The sequence below is a fragment of the Aquarana catesbeiana genome, linkage group LG06 (assembly GCF_042186555.1).
Source record: "Aquarana catesbeiana isolate 2022-GZ linkage group LG06, ASM4218655v1, whole genome shotgun sequence".
NCBI lineage: Eukaryota > Metazoa > Chordata > Amphibia > Anura > Ranidae > Aquarana > Aquarana catesbeiana.
In genome coordinates, this window is record NC_133329.1 from 326,870,948 (window position 1) to 326,888,930 (window position 17,983).

The 17,983-nt window shown below is 37.2% G+C and overlaps 1 protein-coding gene across 50 annotated transcripts in view; it reads left to right on the forward strand.

The window, feature by feature from the left end:
• Positions 1 to 17,983, forward strand: part of TTN (titin) — a 348,879-nt gene that overhangs the window by 211,640 nt on the left and 119,256 nt on the right. For 48 of the 50 annotated variants that reach the window (XM_073633763.1, XM_073633784.1, XM_073633766.1 and 45 more), the window contains 16 exons: positions 328 to 426; positions 644 to 724; positions 1,075 to 1,137; positions 2,350 to 2,424; positions 3,634 to 7,134; positions 7,767 to 7,817; positions 8,424 to 8,822; positions 9,038 to 9,316; positions 9,600 to 9,875; positions 9,982 to 10,121; positions 11,121 to 11,247; positions 11,334 to 11,597; positions 11,829 to 12,095; positions 16,111 to 16,374; positions 17,108 to 17,247; positions 17,462 to 17,588. In XM_073633763.1, the coding sequence (XP_073489864.1) occupies positions 328 to 426; positions 644 to 724; positions 1,075 to 1,137; positions 2,350 to 2,424; positions 3,634 to 7,134; positions 7,767 to 7,817; positions 8,424 to 8,822; positions 9,038 to 9,316; positions 9,600 to 9,875; positions 9,982 to 10,121; positions 11,121 to 11,247; positions 11,334 to 11,597; positions 11,829 to 12,095; positions 16,111 to 16,374; positions 17,108 to 17,247; positions 17,462 to 17,588 (6,153 nt within the window). The remainder of the gene's footprint in view (positions 1 to 327; positions 427 to 643; positions 725 to 1,074; positions 1,138 to 2,349; positions 2,425 to 3,633; positions 7,135 to 7,766; positions 7,818 to 8,423; positions 8,823 to 9,037; positions 9,317 to 9,599; positions 9,876 to 9,981; positions 10,122 to 11,120; positions 11,248 to 11,333; positions 11,598 to 11,828; positions 12,096 to 16,110; positions 16,375 to 17,107; positions 17,248 to 17,461; positions 17,589 to 17,983) is intronic. The other 2 variants (XM_073633783.1, XM_073633798.1) reach the window with 1 other exon arrangement.

Below are 17,983 nucleotides of genomic sequence, written 5' to 3' on the forward strand. Positions count from 1 at the left end.
TTTCTTATAACATTGAAGAACTACTAATATAAACTTTTGAAACGGGGGGAGTTTACTGCCAAATTGCTATATTATTTACATTAATATGCCTCAAAAATGAAAAAAATTAATCCAACTGCGTTAACATAAAAAGCAAACAAACTTAGTAAAAAAGTCTGTATTTGTGTATTATTTGTCTTTTAGTTTTTTAAAAGTGTCAAAGTCTTTGATGATTGGCGTTGTGTGTGTTTTGTCATGCTTAACGCGTTACGCTCTGGAATGTGTTGTATTACAACATACTATATCTTTAGCAGTCCAGAGTGAAAAAAGCAATTCTTTGTCTTAAAGTTCTAAAACCTGTCAAAAAAGAAACTGAAGAGCCTCCTGCTGAGAAACCAGCTGAGAAGTTTAAAAGGCCTGAACCTCCAGTGGAGAAAAAGCCTGAAGGTAACAAATGAATGTTATATCTTTATAACACTGTGAGCAGTGTGTTCTTTTTTATTAAGCATTGTGTGTGTTGTGTAGCTCTTATGTGTAAACACATCCATGTAGAGTTACTCTGTACATTGTAGTGTTTCTGTATTATTGTTGTTTATCTTAAAAAAGCATTTAGCATAAGGTAAGTTCAATGGCCCCGATTATAAAAATCAATATTATTTTTAAGTTCCTGAAGTCCAGAAGAAAAAGTTACCAGAGGTCACACCAGCTGTGAAAAAAGAGGAAATAAAACCTGAACCAGCTAAAGGTATATGCATTATGGGATTGCCTGCAATTTGGACAACTGGCTAATCCTCTTTAAATGTATAAGGCATTGAAGTGTGATCTAAAACATAAACAAGAAGCTGAATTGTCATTTGTCCATGTTAACCATTATCCTTAATTGCTTTCATGTGAAAAAAAATAAACATAAATCTTCACTAAAAATTTCTTAAACCATGTTTTTCTTTAGTATTGAATAAAATGTGTAATTTCCTAACTTTGAAAGTATTTCACTAACTATAATAATTTTTAAACACTATAGCTCACTAATGAACCTATGAACAGTGTCATCAATGTTGCATATAACTTAATTAACCAGTCATAATATATTTAAAGTTGCAGCTGAAGCTAAGCCTTCACCGGTGTCTGTGTCCCCAAAAGAGCCATCACCTGTACAAGGTAGGATTCATTAATATAGGAAGCCAGTGGCTTTGTTAACCATAAAAGTTATGCTTATATCTGGCTTACTAATACTTTCATAATAACATCAGTGCAAACATTAGTAATGTTCTTTAACCACTTCAGCCCCGGAAGATTTGGCTGCTGAATGACCAGGCCATTTTTGCAATTCGGCACTGCGTCAATTTAACTGACAATTGCTCGGTCATGCGGCGCTACACCCAAACAAAATTGACGTCATTTTTTCCCACAAATAGAGCTTTCTTTTGGTGGTATTTGATCACCTCCACAGTTTTTTTTTCTTGCGCTATAAACAAAAAATGAGCGACAATTTTGAAAAAAACACAATATTTTGTACTTTTTGCTATAATAAATATCCCCATTTTTTTTTAAAAAAAGCAAATTTTTTCTCAGTTTAGGCCAATATGTATTCTTCTACATATTTTTGGTAATAAAAATTGCAATAAGCGTATATTGATTGGTTTTCGCAAAAGTTATAGCGTCTACAAAATAGGGGATAGATTTATAGCATTTTTGTTATTATCTTTTCTTTACTAGTAATGGCGGCAATCTGCGAATTTTATCGGGACTGTGACATTATGGGGGACACATCGGACACTTTTGACACATTTCGGGACCATTGGCATTTATACAGCGATCAGTGCTATAAAAATGTCACTGGCAGGGAAGGGGTTAACACTGGGGGCGATCTTTCTAACTTGGGGGAGGGGACTGACCTAGAGGAAATGACAGATCGTGATTCCTAGCTATTAGGAACTCACAATCTGTCTCTCCTCACAGAACAGGGATTTGTGTGTTTACACACACACATTCTTGTTCTGCCTCTCATGGCCGTAATCACTCGCATCGGCACCCCTGCAATAAAGGGACTGACGTATAGCTACAATGGTTTGTGGGATCGTGCCGACCTACTGCAGTATAATGATTGCGGCTGGTCGGCAATCGGTTAACCCATCCTCACTGACCAAAATACGGCTTTCAGTTGGCAGACTTATGGCAGACTTATTAAAAATGGTTTCTGTTTGGATGCTACTGAAGGATGCATATGCATGCTTTGTACAATGCTATCAATCCAATAATTAAATACATTCAATTTGAAATGTATTTTGTAAATATAGAACTTATGCATAGTAATGTTATATATCATGTGCACTAAACATTAACTTACCTTAAATGAATTTCAATTTAAAGCTGTTCCATCACCAAAAGGAGATGAAGCTGCCATTACAGCACCAGTTACAACTCCAGTTGTTGGAAAGAAAGCAGGTACATGTTCTGTGTTGTTTGTTTTAAATTCAGAAAATATAAAGCAAGTTCATTTGTACGTAGATAAGTAAATACTCACATATATTCAAGTATATGTTTCTTACATTTTTATTTGGATTGAAGTGGCTTTAAACATCATAAAAAAGTTATGATGTTATTACAGTATGTTGAGTCTATCAGTCAATGTATTTTTGAGATTATATTAAACTGTATTTAGTAATTAAGGATTAAATTATGTTTAACTATACAAACAGTATCATAAAAATATGGGTTTTACAAGTGGCCCCAGGTTTCCATGAGCCCATGTTGTGACTTTGTTTCCTGCTTCTAAAGTGAACCTGTTATTTGCTCATGCAGAACAAGGAAACAGGCTTACATAGTTATATAATTACATGGTTGGTAAGGTTAAATAAAGACAACTGTCCACCCAGTTGAATCTGTGTAGGTGTGTGTAGAAAAAAGATTTCCCATATCCCTGTATATTGTTTTCGCTAAGATGCACGTCCAAGAGTTTTTTAAAGCTATCCATACTTCCTGCTGACACCACCGATTATGGAAGAGAGTTCCACATCCGTACCGCCCTGATAGTGAAAAACCCCCTACACAGCTTAAGTTTAAACTGTTTTTCTTCCAGTCTAACTTTAATGTTGTTCCCACTCCCCCCCATTTGCTTCTAGTTACCCTTCCTTTGCTTTCTCATTACTCTATTTGGCCAACTAGAATAAAAAGAAAAACCTGGTACTTCTGTGAATGGGAAGCATGTGACGCACTCCACTTCCTCCCATAAGCCTGTGTAACCAGTCATCAAGCGCCAGTGCTGTAACTTAAGGATGGGGAAAGGGACATTAGTATATGTATAACATCATGTCAGCACCCTTGATCGGTGACTATACTGATACATCATGCTCACAGGACAAAGTGTTTGTTTACATAGCGAGATAGTAGAGAAGTCATCAATTGTTTACTGTATTTTTATCTGTGCTGTTTTGCACCTGATGCTTGGTTACTGTGTTTTTTCTTACTTTGTATGTCTTTTTGTGTATGTATAGATTTAAAAGTGTAAGATAGTTGTGGTTGTCTTATTTGTTTTGTACAGTAAGGTGTGTGTATGTTTTTTGTGTCTGTTTTTCTCTATTGTGTTTTATGCATACAGTCTTAAATAAAAATTTAAACAAATCTTACTTTTTAAATTAAATATTAAACCTTTAGTCACAGAGAAACCCGGTGTGCCGATAAAAATAATGCAAAAAGGTCAAATACTGACTGAAGAAAGCAAAGTAGAAGCAGTCCGGAGAGTGCCTTTTTTCTCTGGTGACATTTGTATTCCTATTGAAGAGAATGTAAGCCTTAGGGCAGAAAGACTGTTTACAGATGTTACTGAAGAGGAAAGAAAGATTTTTAAAAAGAAAGGAAAGATTCATGCAACTTCTAAGGAAAAGATTTTTGAACAATGGGAGCCTGAAGAAATTATTGAGTATACAGAAGAGATTACAAAAAAGGAAGGTAAAGATGAGCCAGAAAAATATTTAAAAACAAAATTTATAGTAGAGGACAAGAAAAGATATAAACCAGCTAAGATTTCTGTTGAAGAAGAGCAAGAGGAAGGAGATACATTCTACCAGCCTGACATTAAAGTTAAAGAGCCTCAGAAGATTATTACACTCAAAAAAGATTTAGTTAAGGTAGTTCCTGAAAAGCCAAGCATCAAAGTAATGCCAAAATTAGAGGTAAAGGTAGAGGGCAAAGAAAAGAAAATGGCTGAAAAGAAAAAAGATAAAGAAATAATTGGTGTCTCGCCAGAAGAGGCAAAAGAAAAGATCAAAGAGGGTAAAATAGAAAAGAAGACAATTACTCAGCATAAACTTAGTATTTCTTCTGGGGAGGAAGAAGACAAAGTAAAATCTAGTGCTGTAAGTGAGGAAGAATTAGAGATCTATGAGGAACAAATTGAAATACCAGCCCAAAAAATTAAAGAAGCTAAACTAGATAAAACTGTGAAGAAGGGCAAAAAAATTATCCAAAAAGCTATACCAAAAGAATCTGCTGTTTCTTACAAAGAAGCAGTAGATAAGAAAGGTGAAAGGCATAAAAAAATAAGTAAAAAGATTCCTCAGTATGAACCCGCCATTTCTTCTGGGGAAGAAGAAGGAGAAACAGTAGAGCTTAGCAGTCCTGAAAGTGATTATGGTTTAGAGGCCCACATGCAACAAATTGAAACACTCTTTAAAAAACCTCAGGAGACTAGATTAGAAAAACCTGAGAAGAGTGAAAAAATAATCAAAAAGGGTATAACAAAAGAACCTGTTGTTTCTCACAAAGAAACGATAGTTAAGAAGGATGAAAAATATGAAAAGATAACAAAAAAGATTCCACAGTATGAACCTACTCTTTCTCCTGGGGAAAAACAAGATGATAAAGTAAAGCTTAGTAGTCCTGAAAGTGAAGACATTTTAGAGGCCCACATGGACCAATCTGAAATACCCATCACAAAACCTAAGGATGCTAAAGTACAAAAAATTGATAAAACTGAAAAAGTAATGAAAAAAGATATAACAAGAGAACCTGCTGTTTCTTACCAAGAAACAGTAGACAAGAAGGATGCAAAACATAAAAAGATAGTAAAAAAGATCCCTCAGTATGAGCCCACTGTTTCCCCTGGGGAAGAAGAAAAAGTAGTGATTAGCAGTCCTGAAAGTGATGACATTTTAGAGGCCCACACAGAGCAAACTAAAACACCTATCAAAAAACCTAAAGAGACAAAATTTGATAAAACTGAAAAATTAATAAAGGATAAAACAAAAGAACAATACAAAGAAATATTAGATAAGAAGGATGAAAAGCATAAAAAATTTAAAAAGATTCTTCAGCCTGAGCCCACTATTTCTTCTGAAGAAAAAGAACATAGCAGTGCGGAAAGTGATGAAATATTAGATGCCCAAGTTGAAAAAATAAAAATACCCATTAAAAAAACTAAGGAGGGTCAATTAGATAAAAATAAGGAGAAAGTTAAGAAAGTCACAGAAAAGGTTAAAACAAAAAAGCCTGCTGTTTCTTACAAAGAAGATGAAGGAGTAGAAATGATCAGTGATGAGAGTGATGATTTACCAGAGATCCAAGATGAATATGTTAAAAAACCTAGCAGGAAAGTAAAAGAGTCTAAATTAGGCACAACTATAGAGAAAGCAAAACGAATAAAAACGATTCCCTCTAAAGAACCTGTTGTTACACCCAAGAAGACAGCAACTGAACAATTAGAAATTATCAGTGCAGAGAGTGATGAGCTACTAGAGGATCTAGATGAGCATGCTGAGAAACCTTCAAAAAAGATAGATGAGATTGGAACAGATACAAGTTTTGAGAAGACTAAAAAAGTTACTAAAAAGATGCCAATAAAAGAGCCTATTGCGTCTCCAGAGGATGCACAATATGAAAGAAAAAAAAAAAGTAGCGTTGAAGGCAAGGAATCTTTAGAGGCTTCCGAAGAAGTGGAGTTGTTATGCCAAAAACCTACTGAAAAATTAAAGGAAGGTGACAGTGTTCTTGCCAAACCCAAAAGTATTTCTAAAGATACAAAACCAGATAGGGCCAAACTATTACATAAAGAAGACAAGGCAGATTTACAAGTTGAGGAAATATCACAGAAAAAAGTCACCCATATAGCAGAAAGGGGAGATACATTTAAAGAAAAGACACATGCAGACCTAGGTAAAGAAGTACCTGATAAGAAGAGCATTGTGGATCTTAAGAAAAAAGAGCAGCTCTCAGAAGATATTGCACACAAGGGGGATGTAATTCAATCCAGCAGATCGCCTAAAGATACTAGGAAGGCTCCAATAATACCTGTTGTAATTGAAAAAGGAGAAAAAGTAGCAGGTGTGCATGCTGCTATACCCACTGTTGAAATATCAATTGAAGAACCGCCTTTTGTAGATGAGATTCCTTCATACGATGCCAAACAAGTGATAGAACAGGACAGTAAAGTATTTGGGGAATCCAAAGTTACAGTGGAAGATGTCCTTGAACATCCAACAGAGGGAGTCAGAAAGATTGCAAAACCTGAAAAGAAGACAGACACGGCACACCTTCAAGAATCAGCAGCAGAGCCTAAAAAAGAAAGTCTTTCCCCAATACAGCAAATTAGTCGTTTGAAAACCCCAATTGATAAAGACAAAATATCAGTAAAAGTACAACCTGAAGAAAAAAAGCCTGTAATTCCAGCTCTTAAAAAAGTGCAAAGGATTAAAACTCCTCTGCCTTCAGAGGAACTGCTTCTACCTGGCAAAGGGATTTCACCCAAAGATGATAGATCTTTGAAAGTGATTAGTAGAACTAGCACTCCTACGGACAGAAGAAAGGTGGAGCAAAAGAAATCCTTAGACAAAGAGACTCCTCAAGATGAAAGCTCTTTAAAAGTGATTAGCAGAACTAGCACTCCTATTGATAGGAAAAAAATAGAACAAAAGAAATCCTCAGACAAAGTAACACCTCCTTTGAGGAGCCCACTTAAGGATAAGGATTCAGCATCTCTGAAAACAGAAACAGATTCCAATGACATGGAGGAATTAGAAGAAGATGAAACCTGGGAACAAGAACTGGAAAGTACTTCTGAACAGACGGACTATGGCTCTGAAGAAGATATACTTAGTGAAGACAGTGGACAAGGAAGGAAGAGAGCCAGAGAAACACCAGGAAAGGCCATTGGTAGACGAGGTGAGAAGTCTCTGCAGGAAAAGGTCTGCTTTTAAAATGTCATACGCATCCATCATTTTCATTCGTCATATGCACTAAATAAATTTGGATGGAAGGCTTGTCCCATATTTGTTGGAAGAAACTGATCATCCGCTTCATACCCATAAACTTGTTTTCATAAGCATCTTTGGAGAAGAAACATGACCATGTGTTATCTGTCTCATATTAAATTTCAACATTAAATGTTTTCATTCTTCATGTTATAGAAACATTCTTGTTTCTTAATGTTTCATTGTCTGTCTTCATGTGTGTGCATTCTGTTTTGAGAAAATTATCCACTCACTTTTGCATTTTAGATCATAATCTAACTTCACTATTTTCATTTACCACAGCCTAATATTTGTATTATGTCATTTCATTCATGCTACATATGAAGCGTTTTTTGGGATCAATGTATAATTCATCATATTGGGATTTCACCAGTCTTCCTCACAACTGCTAGTTTAGGCCACTTGTGTATGTATGCACTTTTATAAATGTTTATTTCTGAAACTCACTTTAGAGTTTTATGGCAGAAAAATATTTGAGAACTCTGCATTAATAAAAATGATTGAACAGTAGTTAAATGTACTAACATCACTGTTTCACTTTAGATACTAAAACACCAAAAGAGGAGGCTCCTAAGGGTAAACTTCCATTTAAAGGTGAGAATAGTTTGCTTTGGATTTCACATGCTTGTCTTTGCAAAATGTCTGTATGAGTGCTGTTAAGGTAAATCTGTTATGAGAGAATATTTGAGTGTCAAATGCTGAACTTCTAATAAAGTGCTGTTTGCATGGCTGTCATGCTTATCCTTTAGCTTCAGAGCTGAGGCAAGCATGCAGAAAGTGTTTCAAGTCTGTTAATCAAAAAAAATGATGCAAGAGGATCTAAATGACAACTAAGAAACTAGCATGTTCAAAAGGGCATAGATAATGACAATCCACATTATTTTCTCATGACAGTTTCCTATAAAAAAAACTTTCAAAACTACCATCCTATGATTTACAAATCTGAGAGCCAATACGTGAATTACTTCCTTGCTTTGCTAACCAAAGCTGTCCTAATTATATATACCATTCATATTTAAATTCCTTTTATTATATTGTGCACTGTTCTGTGACTAATTATGTGTGACTTGCTATATTTATATATTAACCAAGTTTAAAGTATAGCCAGTGTTTAAAATGTACCTGGAGAAAGATGTAAGATTTATATAAGCATCAGCTTCACCAAGTCTCAGTTTTCTCATGTCCACATCTAAATTTTAGGTGTCAAAAAGACACCTTCACCACTAGATGCTGACAAGAAGAAGCTTCGCCCTGGCAGTGGTGGTGACAAACCTCCAGATGAACCAGCATTCACTTACCAGCTAAAGGCCGTGCCATTGAAGTTTGTCAAGGAGTTGAAGGACATTGTGTTACAAGAAGCAGAGTCTGTTGGGTCTTCAGCAATTTTCGAGTGCCTTATTTCACCCTCTACTGCTATTACCACCTGGATGAAGGATGGCAGCAACCTGAGAGAAAGCCCCAAGCATAAGTTCATTTCTGATGGCAAAGACAGGAAACTTCATATTATTGATGTGCAGCTTTCGGACACTGGAGAATATACCTGTGTAGCAAAACTTGGCAACAAGGAGAAGACATCTACAGCCAAACTTATTGTTGAAGGTATTACATTATATTAAAAAGGGAAATAATATCTGTGAAGAATTTTTGTTTATTTTGTACTTGGAATTAATATTTTTTTTTAAATAATATTGTGCTGGTGCCACAGTGTTAAACCTTCATAACAAAGCCTGTTTTTGTACTTTTCTCAAGCCATGTTTATGTAATATATATAGTATCACATTTACATGTAACTAAGCATTTCCTTTTTCATACAGAATTGCCTGTTAAATTTGTAAAGACTCTGGAAGAGGAAGTCACTGTTGTGAAAACACAGCCTATGTATCTGAGCTGTGAACTTAATAAAGATAGAGACGTAGTCTGGACAAAGGATGGCAAGAAGCTCAGTGAGACTTCACCTGGCAGATACCAAACAAATATTATCGGGTTAAACCGTACTCTAACTATCGTGGATGCAGATGATGTAGATGCTGGAGTATACACTTGTACCGTAGAAAGTGCTAACATCAAATGCTCCTCAAATGTCAAAGTTGTTGGTAAGTCAAAAACATTTAAAAATATTCATATTTCAAATATTTACCTAGTGGCCTAGAAAATACAATTGCTTAATAAATGCCTAAGCCTTTTAAACCTACAACAAAATAAAAATAAATAAAAAACCAGGATTGATGGCATCGGTGTACAACAACATTTTTTCTCATTAGGTCAGCACTGAGTTCAAATTAAAAAGAGAAGTTTTGCAACACATATTGCTGGTAATAAGTTTATGTATTTAAAACAACAATACGAAATCATTTAATTGTACTTTTTTCCTGGCAGAGGTAATTCGTGACTGGTTGGTCAAGCCTATCCGTGACCAACATGTTAAACCCAAAAATACAGCAACTTTTGTGGCAGATATTGTTAAGGACACACCAAACATCAAATGGTTCAAGGGAGAAGAGGAGATTCCACTAGAACCAACTGACAAAACTGAGCTGAAGAAAGAGGGGAATAAAATATATCTGATTATCAAAAATACTGGTCCAGACGATGTTGGAGAATATTCCGTAGAGGTTGAAGGAAAACGTGTCACAGCTAAACTCACTCTGGGGGGTAAGTAAACTTTTTTTTTTTTTAAATAAATTCAAGAAAGTTTGTTTAATTGTTGTGGAACAGTAGCCTGTAGTGCTGTCAGTGAACTTTCTTTTCTTTACCTAAGAGCGCGAAGTTGACCTTCTCAAGCCAATTGAAGATGTTGTGATTTATGAAAAGGAATCTGCTTCCTTTGACTGTGAGATATCTGAGGCAGATGTTCCTGGAGAATGGAAATTGAAAGGAGAAACTCTGCGGCCATCACCTGTAAGATACTACAAAGAGGCCTATATTTCAACATGTAACAGTATAATAAGCAGATATGTGCTAAATGAATAATAGTTTATCATAAGTCAGTTTTGTTTTCTTTGGTTTAGCTAGGCTGCATAAATAATGATCATTGACTCATTTTAGAGACAGTATTGGTCTCCAGCACACTTGCTTAACTTAAAATATATGTAAAGCAGCATATTGGCTTAGTAGTTAGGACGTCTGCCTTGCTGTACTCAAATCCCAGATAGGACACTATCTGTATTGAGTTTGTATGTACTTTCTGTGCTTCTGTTGGTTTCAGCTGGATATTCTAGTCTATTCCCACACTTTAAAGATGTGTTGATAGGGTTATTGGTTCCTGCCTAAGTTGCCCCTACATGTGTGTTTATTTGAGAAAGGGACTATAGATTATAAGCTACCTGAGAGCAAAGACTGATGTGAATGTACAGTATGTAAGTGCTGCATAAATTGTTAGTGCCTATATACTGTAAATAAAATAAACCCAAGACATATTTTATTGTTTTAGATTAAATCTGAAAGGGTTAGAACCTCTGTAAGTTTTTTTTACTGTTTGTGTCTCTGATAGGGAGATTCACCCTCACTATTGGTCCTAGTTACCATTGGCCACGTGCCAATAGAATTGAGAGGGCATATTTCAATGGGTAAACCTATTCTAGCGACTGTTGTCTAAGAGGGAATAACCTTGATTTAATTCCTGCTGTTGACAGAAAGTGAAGAAAAATCTCCCCAATGGGAAAAAGACAGAAAAAAAAATGGACTGTGTTAATGATTCTCTGTTCTGTTAAAAAAGTAAAAAATGGATTTATATATACACATTAAATAAAATCCTAAACATAAGATATATTTATTTTCCAAATGTAATGTTCAACAGCAAAAAGATATATGGTTTAACTTAGAAAGCAGAATTTGTTATAAATATCATTTTAATGTGTCCTCATATTCAGATGTATTATCAATGTCTTTGTTTCCTAGACATGTGAAATTAGGGCTGAAGAAGCAAAGCGTTTCCTCACCCTCCATAAAGTCAAAGTTGAACAGGCTGGAGAAGTTCTATTCCAGGCTTTGAATGCAGTTACCTCTGCTGTTCTTACTGTAAAAGGTATGCTTGTCCTGGTGAAATTGTTGTCTGTATACACTACATGTTCTACCTTTGTTTAACATCTATAAACCACATTTTGTCTCCAGAAATTGAGCTCGACTTTGCTGTTCCTCTGAAAGATGTTACTGTTCCAGAGAAGCGCCAGGCTAGATTTGAATGTGCTCTTACCCGAGAAGCAAATGTCATATGGTCAAAAGGCCCAGATATTATCAAGGCCGGTGACAAATTTGACATTATTTCTGATGGAAAGAAGCACATCTTGGTCATTAATGACTCTGCTTTTGATGATGAAGGGGAATACACTGCAGAGGTTGAAGGCAAAAAGACAACAGCCAAGCTCACAGTTGAAGGCAAGTCAGAACTGACAGTAGAGACGAGAAAATTATGGAAAATTATATTTTATGAATCCCCTAAAATCAATTATATAATAATTGTTTTGACCCTGATTAGGGTTTCTATAATAGGAAAAATTTAAATTCTCCATCTCACTATAATAATTTTGGGGTGCTTCAAGAGTGCAGTGGATTTTTACCTGGCAGAAAAAGTGAACAGTGTGTTAACTAGTGATACTTTTGTTGCAGGCATCAGACTTAAATTTATTTCACCACTTAAAGATCAAACCGTTAAAGAGGGAGAAACAGCTCACTTTGATTTTGAGCTTTCCCATGAGAAAATGCCCGTTACCTGGTACAGAAATGATAAGAAGCTTCACACAAGTAGGACTGTTCTTATCTCTGAAGAAGGCAAGACTCATAAGCTGGAAATAAGAGAAGTGACTCTTGATGACATCTCCCAGATTAAGGCTGAAGTCAAAGGTCTACATACATCAGCAAACTTGAAAGTATTAGGTATGATATATGTTATATGGCAGTCACACAAATGTTACTGATAATTGTATACAACTATACAGTTACAATATTTTTGGCACAGATAATACATCCCTCTGCCACCAAATCAGATTGCCGAGAACCACTGAATATTACTTCTTCCTATCCTTTTTTGGTTAAGCACAAAAGTTTTCTTTCGGCTTTCTTTCCTCTTCTGTAATGCTTGGTACAGCATATGCTGTTACACCAGTGCTCAGTTAACCACTCTTAGCTTAAGTATCGGAGCAGATTTAATGAAACTGTGACCAGCTACTGCAAACATCATGATGAAGATGAAAATGCTTTTAATGTAGATTGCTTAAACCTTTAGCGCTTCTTTTCTTCAGTCTCCTGAATAGGCTATATAATATATGTGGGACTACAGCTAGGCTTTCAGCCTAATTCTTTATCTTCTGGTCTTGATTAACTCTATTCCCTTAGTATGATATTTTAGTGCAATGCTAATGCAGATGCTGCTTGCTTATTGATTCCTATTACATTTCTAACATGCACTCAGTGTGTCTATCAGTTTTCCCAAATATTATTGAAAATTATATCCATTCTGAATCTAATCAAAAACAATTTGGCTAAACATGTTTCCAAGGTGTATATTTTTATTAGTACTAGCAAAAGTGTTGGAAATATTGAAAAAACAAAGCTGGCAGTATTTGCATGAAAGGTGTTTAGAGGGGATGACAGGAGGCAGTGTGTGCAGGAGAGGAGTGAAGACAATTTGAGAACAGGCAGTATGTGCAGGGGAGAATTGTGGAGGGTATGACAGCAGGCAGTATGTACAGAAGAGAAGTGCACAGGGTATGATAGGGAGCTGTATATGCAGGAAAAGAACGAAGAAATATGAGAGTGCTCAGTATGTGCAGCAGGGTTTTCTCTTACTGGGTTCTCTCTGCACCCACTGATTGCTAGAGGTGAGGTTGCTGGGGAGGACTATTATTTAGAGGTGGTTAAGGCAGCCAGGGAGGGGTGTGTGTCACCCAGGGGTGAAGCAGCCAGGGAGGGATGTCTGAAAAAAATGTGCATACAACCAAAGTGCCAGACTAAAAGATAAAATAGCCCAGTTTAACTTTAAAAATAAATTAAAAGCGGACTCTTTATGTTTTGGTCTGGTACTTCTTCCATGTCTGCATGTTTTTTTTTCTGGTAACCTGCTGGTGTACCCATTGGAGGGTAGCCTTGTCTTCCCTGAGCAACCTAATATGAATCAGTGGGCTCTACAAATGTATTTGCCCTCTCACTACTTGGTATAAACTTATATCAAAGTTCCAGTGCCTTTTGGGGGACTTTCCTTTTCATTTGAGGTACCTGTAAGGGATATCTGGGGGGTGTCTGTTCCATGTGGAGGGGGAATAGAGGCCAGTCAGCAAGGGGGAGGAGAGGCTGCCAGGGAGGGATGTCTGAGGGGGCAGTAATGCGGGCTGATTGATGTGGCAAATCCATGCCCGCTCTCTGGCCTCCCCGAACAAGGCATGTCAGCATAATGTGTTCAGAAAACAGAGAGACACAGCTGCCCACACGTGCACCAGCACCTGACCTGTGTGGAGATGTTTTATGGAGAGCCAGAAGTTGTAAACCAGGGCAGATCAATAAGACCTTTCAATGGGTTTCTACAACCTTGGTGGGGCAGTGAGTGTAGTCATAGCAAATCGAGAGGAAATTGAGGCACAGTGTTAAGATTTTGGTGCAAAGGAAGAGAAACAGGAAGTGGAGATTGTGAGGTCACCAGGAGGTCAGGACCCCTGACTTAGGCATTATCCTCAATGGAAATATTAAAGGATAAGTTCACCTTTTAAAAAACATAAAATAAATGCACATCTTTCTGCAGGTAAAAAATTTGCATTTATTTATATTTTTATTTGGGAGAATGGAAAGCATTGCAGGTGCTATGCAGGGCTCTTGCAGGCTCTGTGTGTAAGCCATTTGGCTGTACATTAACAAGAAGCATCAATGAACTACCATGGTGCTTAACAGCGCTGTGTTAGTTAATTGAGAACTACAAGCCAACATCCGCAAAGGCTGCCAGATCTTGTGATTTTCAAATCACAGAACTGTGTGAATGAGTGACGCGGCCGGGCGGGCGTTCTCTGCAGATTCTGACACAGAGCAGGGGGAGAAGGTCCCCCGCCGCCCATGACATCAGGGAGTCGAGGAGGTGAGGGGGCCAGTGGATTTGTAACATGTTACACCTTGAATATGGGTGTAACCAGGGCTTTTTATCTCAGACAATAGGTGCAGGAACTCCCCCTTTCCGAGTTACCCCTTTTCTCTGCCCCTACCCACCTCCCAGTACCGTCCCTTTTAGACAATATAGAACCAAGTATCATTTTGAGGTGCTAAGTAATTTGCATGGAATTTGGTTATGATATCAAGAAAAGCAGTAAAATAGATCCACTGCATTCAGCAACAATAGATCCCCCTAACAACAATGGACCAACCACAACAAAATTTCCCCACCAGGAACACAAGACTCCCAGGAGCATCAACAGATCTTCGCACAGCCAGCATTAATAGTCTGTCTGGCTGCCATCAACAATAGACCCCCCCAAACAGTAGATCTTTTTCAGCAACAACTGACCCCCCCAGCAACAACTGACCCCCCCAGCAACAATAGGTCCCCCTCCAGCAACAATAGACCATCCCAGCAACAATAGACCCCCCTTGCAAAAATAGATCCCCAGCAGTGATCATTAATACCCTGCAGCACACCCCAGCACCCCTTGCCATTACATACAGTCAGTCCAAGAGGTGCCGGAACTGCGTTCCCCCGCGCTCCTGCTGAAAAAAAGCCCAGTGTAACATGTTACAAAAGGTAAACTTATCCTTTAGCCCAGGTTCACATATGTGCGATCTCAGACACCGCAGGTGCCGATCACATGCGATGTCTGTGCAGTGTGAGTTCAGCCATAAAGTTGTATGGCTGAACTGGCATTGGATTTGCACCAAAATAGTGCAGAGACTTTTTTCCCCGCACTAGAATTGGATCGTAAGGGTGTTCTCACCCATGCAATCTCATTCATGTGCAAGTTAACCGTTCGCCCTGCGATCTGTGAACCAATCTGGGGGTACCATTAACAATGTATTGACACCCGGAGTGGTTTGCAGAGGGTGGTGTGAACTGCCTGCGGGAGAAATGCGATGCGGGAACTGGTGCTGTAATCACGCTGGTTTCCACTTTGCACCTATGGGAATCTAGGCTTAAACTGCTCTGAGAAAAGTAACTCTAACTTAGCTTTTAAGGACTAGTTATGCTAACAATTTTAACTATAACTGACACTTCTTATTAAGAAATATATTTTCATTTTTCCAGTTTGCTATTTGATACTTTTTTCTACTAACCGAGCATTACTCACAAATTACAGTATAGCTGAGCACTACTGACAAACAACATAATTACTAAACCCTTTCACTTAGTTATTCAAAAACAGTGTCTGAAAGTATGTTATGTCCTTGTCCATTTTCTCTTTCTGTAAATTTCAAATAAGCTTTGAAAAGTCATAGCTTTGTTCTGCTAGAGCTATATCTATGTAAGTGTTTGTAGGTCATTTTTTTGTTTTATATCTGTATACCTTTAGTTGTAGTTTTTAGGCTTTTTTTTATATTTTTGTGTGGTCTTTGTCTTTTTTTATATGTATTTTACATGTTTGTATGTTTTACTTTTAAATGTACCTAGTTTTTTGTCGTTCTGATTTTGTCTACTTTGTTTACTCTGTTGTGGTGATTGTAAGTATCTTTTATTATGTACTGTATATATTAATGGCAGTTATGTTTTTGTGTTATCTATGTTTGTTTTTTATTGTATGCTATCTATGTTTCTATGTCTAATGTCTAATTTAACAATGCGTGTTTTTTTTACATGTTTTTTATATGTTACTTTGTCATTTGTCTAAAAGTCAGGAATGGGCTACATGCTTGGTGGTATGTTACCTCTCCCCATTTGATGTGGTATACACCTTATTAATTATTATGGGTGATCTTTTTGCAGAGGCTGATCCTTACTTCATTGTAAAACTGCAAGACTACACTGCAGTGGAAAAAGATGACATCACTCTTGAGTGTGAGCTTAGCAAAGATGTACCAGTAAAATGGTTGAGAAAAGGTGAAGAAATTAAGGCCTCAAAGACTGTGACTATTAAGACTGACGGCAAACGCAGAATCCTGAAGATCAAGAAAGTTGAAGAAAAGGACAAAGGGGATTATGAATGTGACTGTGGAACTGACAAAACTAAAGCAAGCGTGAACATTGAAGGTAGGCAATCAGCTAAGGAAGTTATTCAATTAAAGGCCATAAAATCCTTGTTTGCTTGTATTATAACACATTAAGGGAAATTGATCAAAACTGAAGCAGCTGTTTGGGGCAACCAATCAGCTTCTATCTTGATTTTCAAAGCTTAAAGTGATACTAAAGTCTCGTTTTTTTTTTTTTTTTATTTTAAAATAACAAACATGTTATACTTACCTGCCTTGTGCACTGGTTTTGCACAGAGCAGTACAGATCCTCCTCTTCTCGGGTCCCTCCTTGGCGATTCTGGCCCCTCCCCCCTGCCAAGTGCCCCCACAGCAAGCAGCTTGCAATGGGGACACCCGAGCCGAGCCACAGCTCCATGTGTCCATTCAGAAATAGAGCCATGGCCCAACCCTGCCCCCTCTCTCTCCTCATTGGCTCACTGACTTTGATTGTCAGCAGCAGGAGCCAATGGCGCTCTACTGCTGTTTCAACCAATCAAGAGGAAGAGTCCTGGCCAGCCGAGTCTCTCGTGCAACTTCGCTGGATCAAGATGGGCTCAGGTAAGTTTTAGAGGGGCTGAGGGGGGCTGCTGCACACAGAAGGTTTTTTTATCTTAATGCATTAAGATAAAAAAAAAAAACCTTCTGTCTTTACAACCACTTTAAGTGAACAAATTGAAGACAGAAACTGATTGGTTGCCATGTACAGCTGCTCTAGTTTTGATAAATGTCCCCCATTGTTTTTGTGGTTTTAGCACGCATTATTAAAGTAGAGCGCCCCTTGTATGGAGTGGAAGTGTTTGAAGGTGAAACAGCTCGTTTTGAAGTAGAAATCTCAGAACCTGACGTTCATGCCCAATGGAAACTTAAGGGAGAAGTATTATCTCCATCTCCGGTAAGTTATGTCTGTGAAATAGTGTTAGGAACCCATAAACTGTTTGCTTTTGTTTGCTTATATACACTGAAATGCTATTTTGATTTTCATTGTTACAGTAAAAAAGTAACTTTTCTTTAGTTTTCAGAAGGTGCTTCCTTATATGTGTTCATTTCATTATCTAACTATATCTTTTATATAGTTTATTAATTCATTTTGCTTTTTGGAATCAAAGGATTGTGAAATCATAGAAGATGGAAAGAAACACGTCCTTATTTTGTATAACTGCAAAATGGACATGACTGGGGAGATTTCCTTCCAAGCTGCCAATGCCAAAAATGCTGCCAATCTCAAAGTGAAAGGTATGATGTTATTTTATTACTACATGAACCAGAGGCCCTCTTTACAGTTATAAAACTTGGTTTAACTATATCCAGATAATGCTTTTTCATAATGCATGTAACTATTTATTCTACTCTATTCTTGGCATAGGCACATGGGATAAATTTGCAGCCTTTTATAAAATTTAACCATTCACATTTACACAGTCTAGGAGCTTAAAATGTAATGTTCTTACCCAGGGCTTTTTTTCCTCAAACAATAGGTGCTGGAACTCAACCACGACCCCCCAAAACCCCTCCACCCACACACACCCTCCAAATCACATCAAATAGTGGGTGTGATCAGTCAAATTTCACGAACAGTAGGAGGGTCCTAAAGGGGCATTAAATACCAAGATTGCATTACATACAGAGTG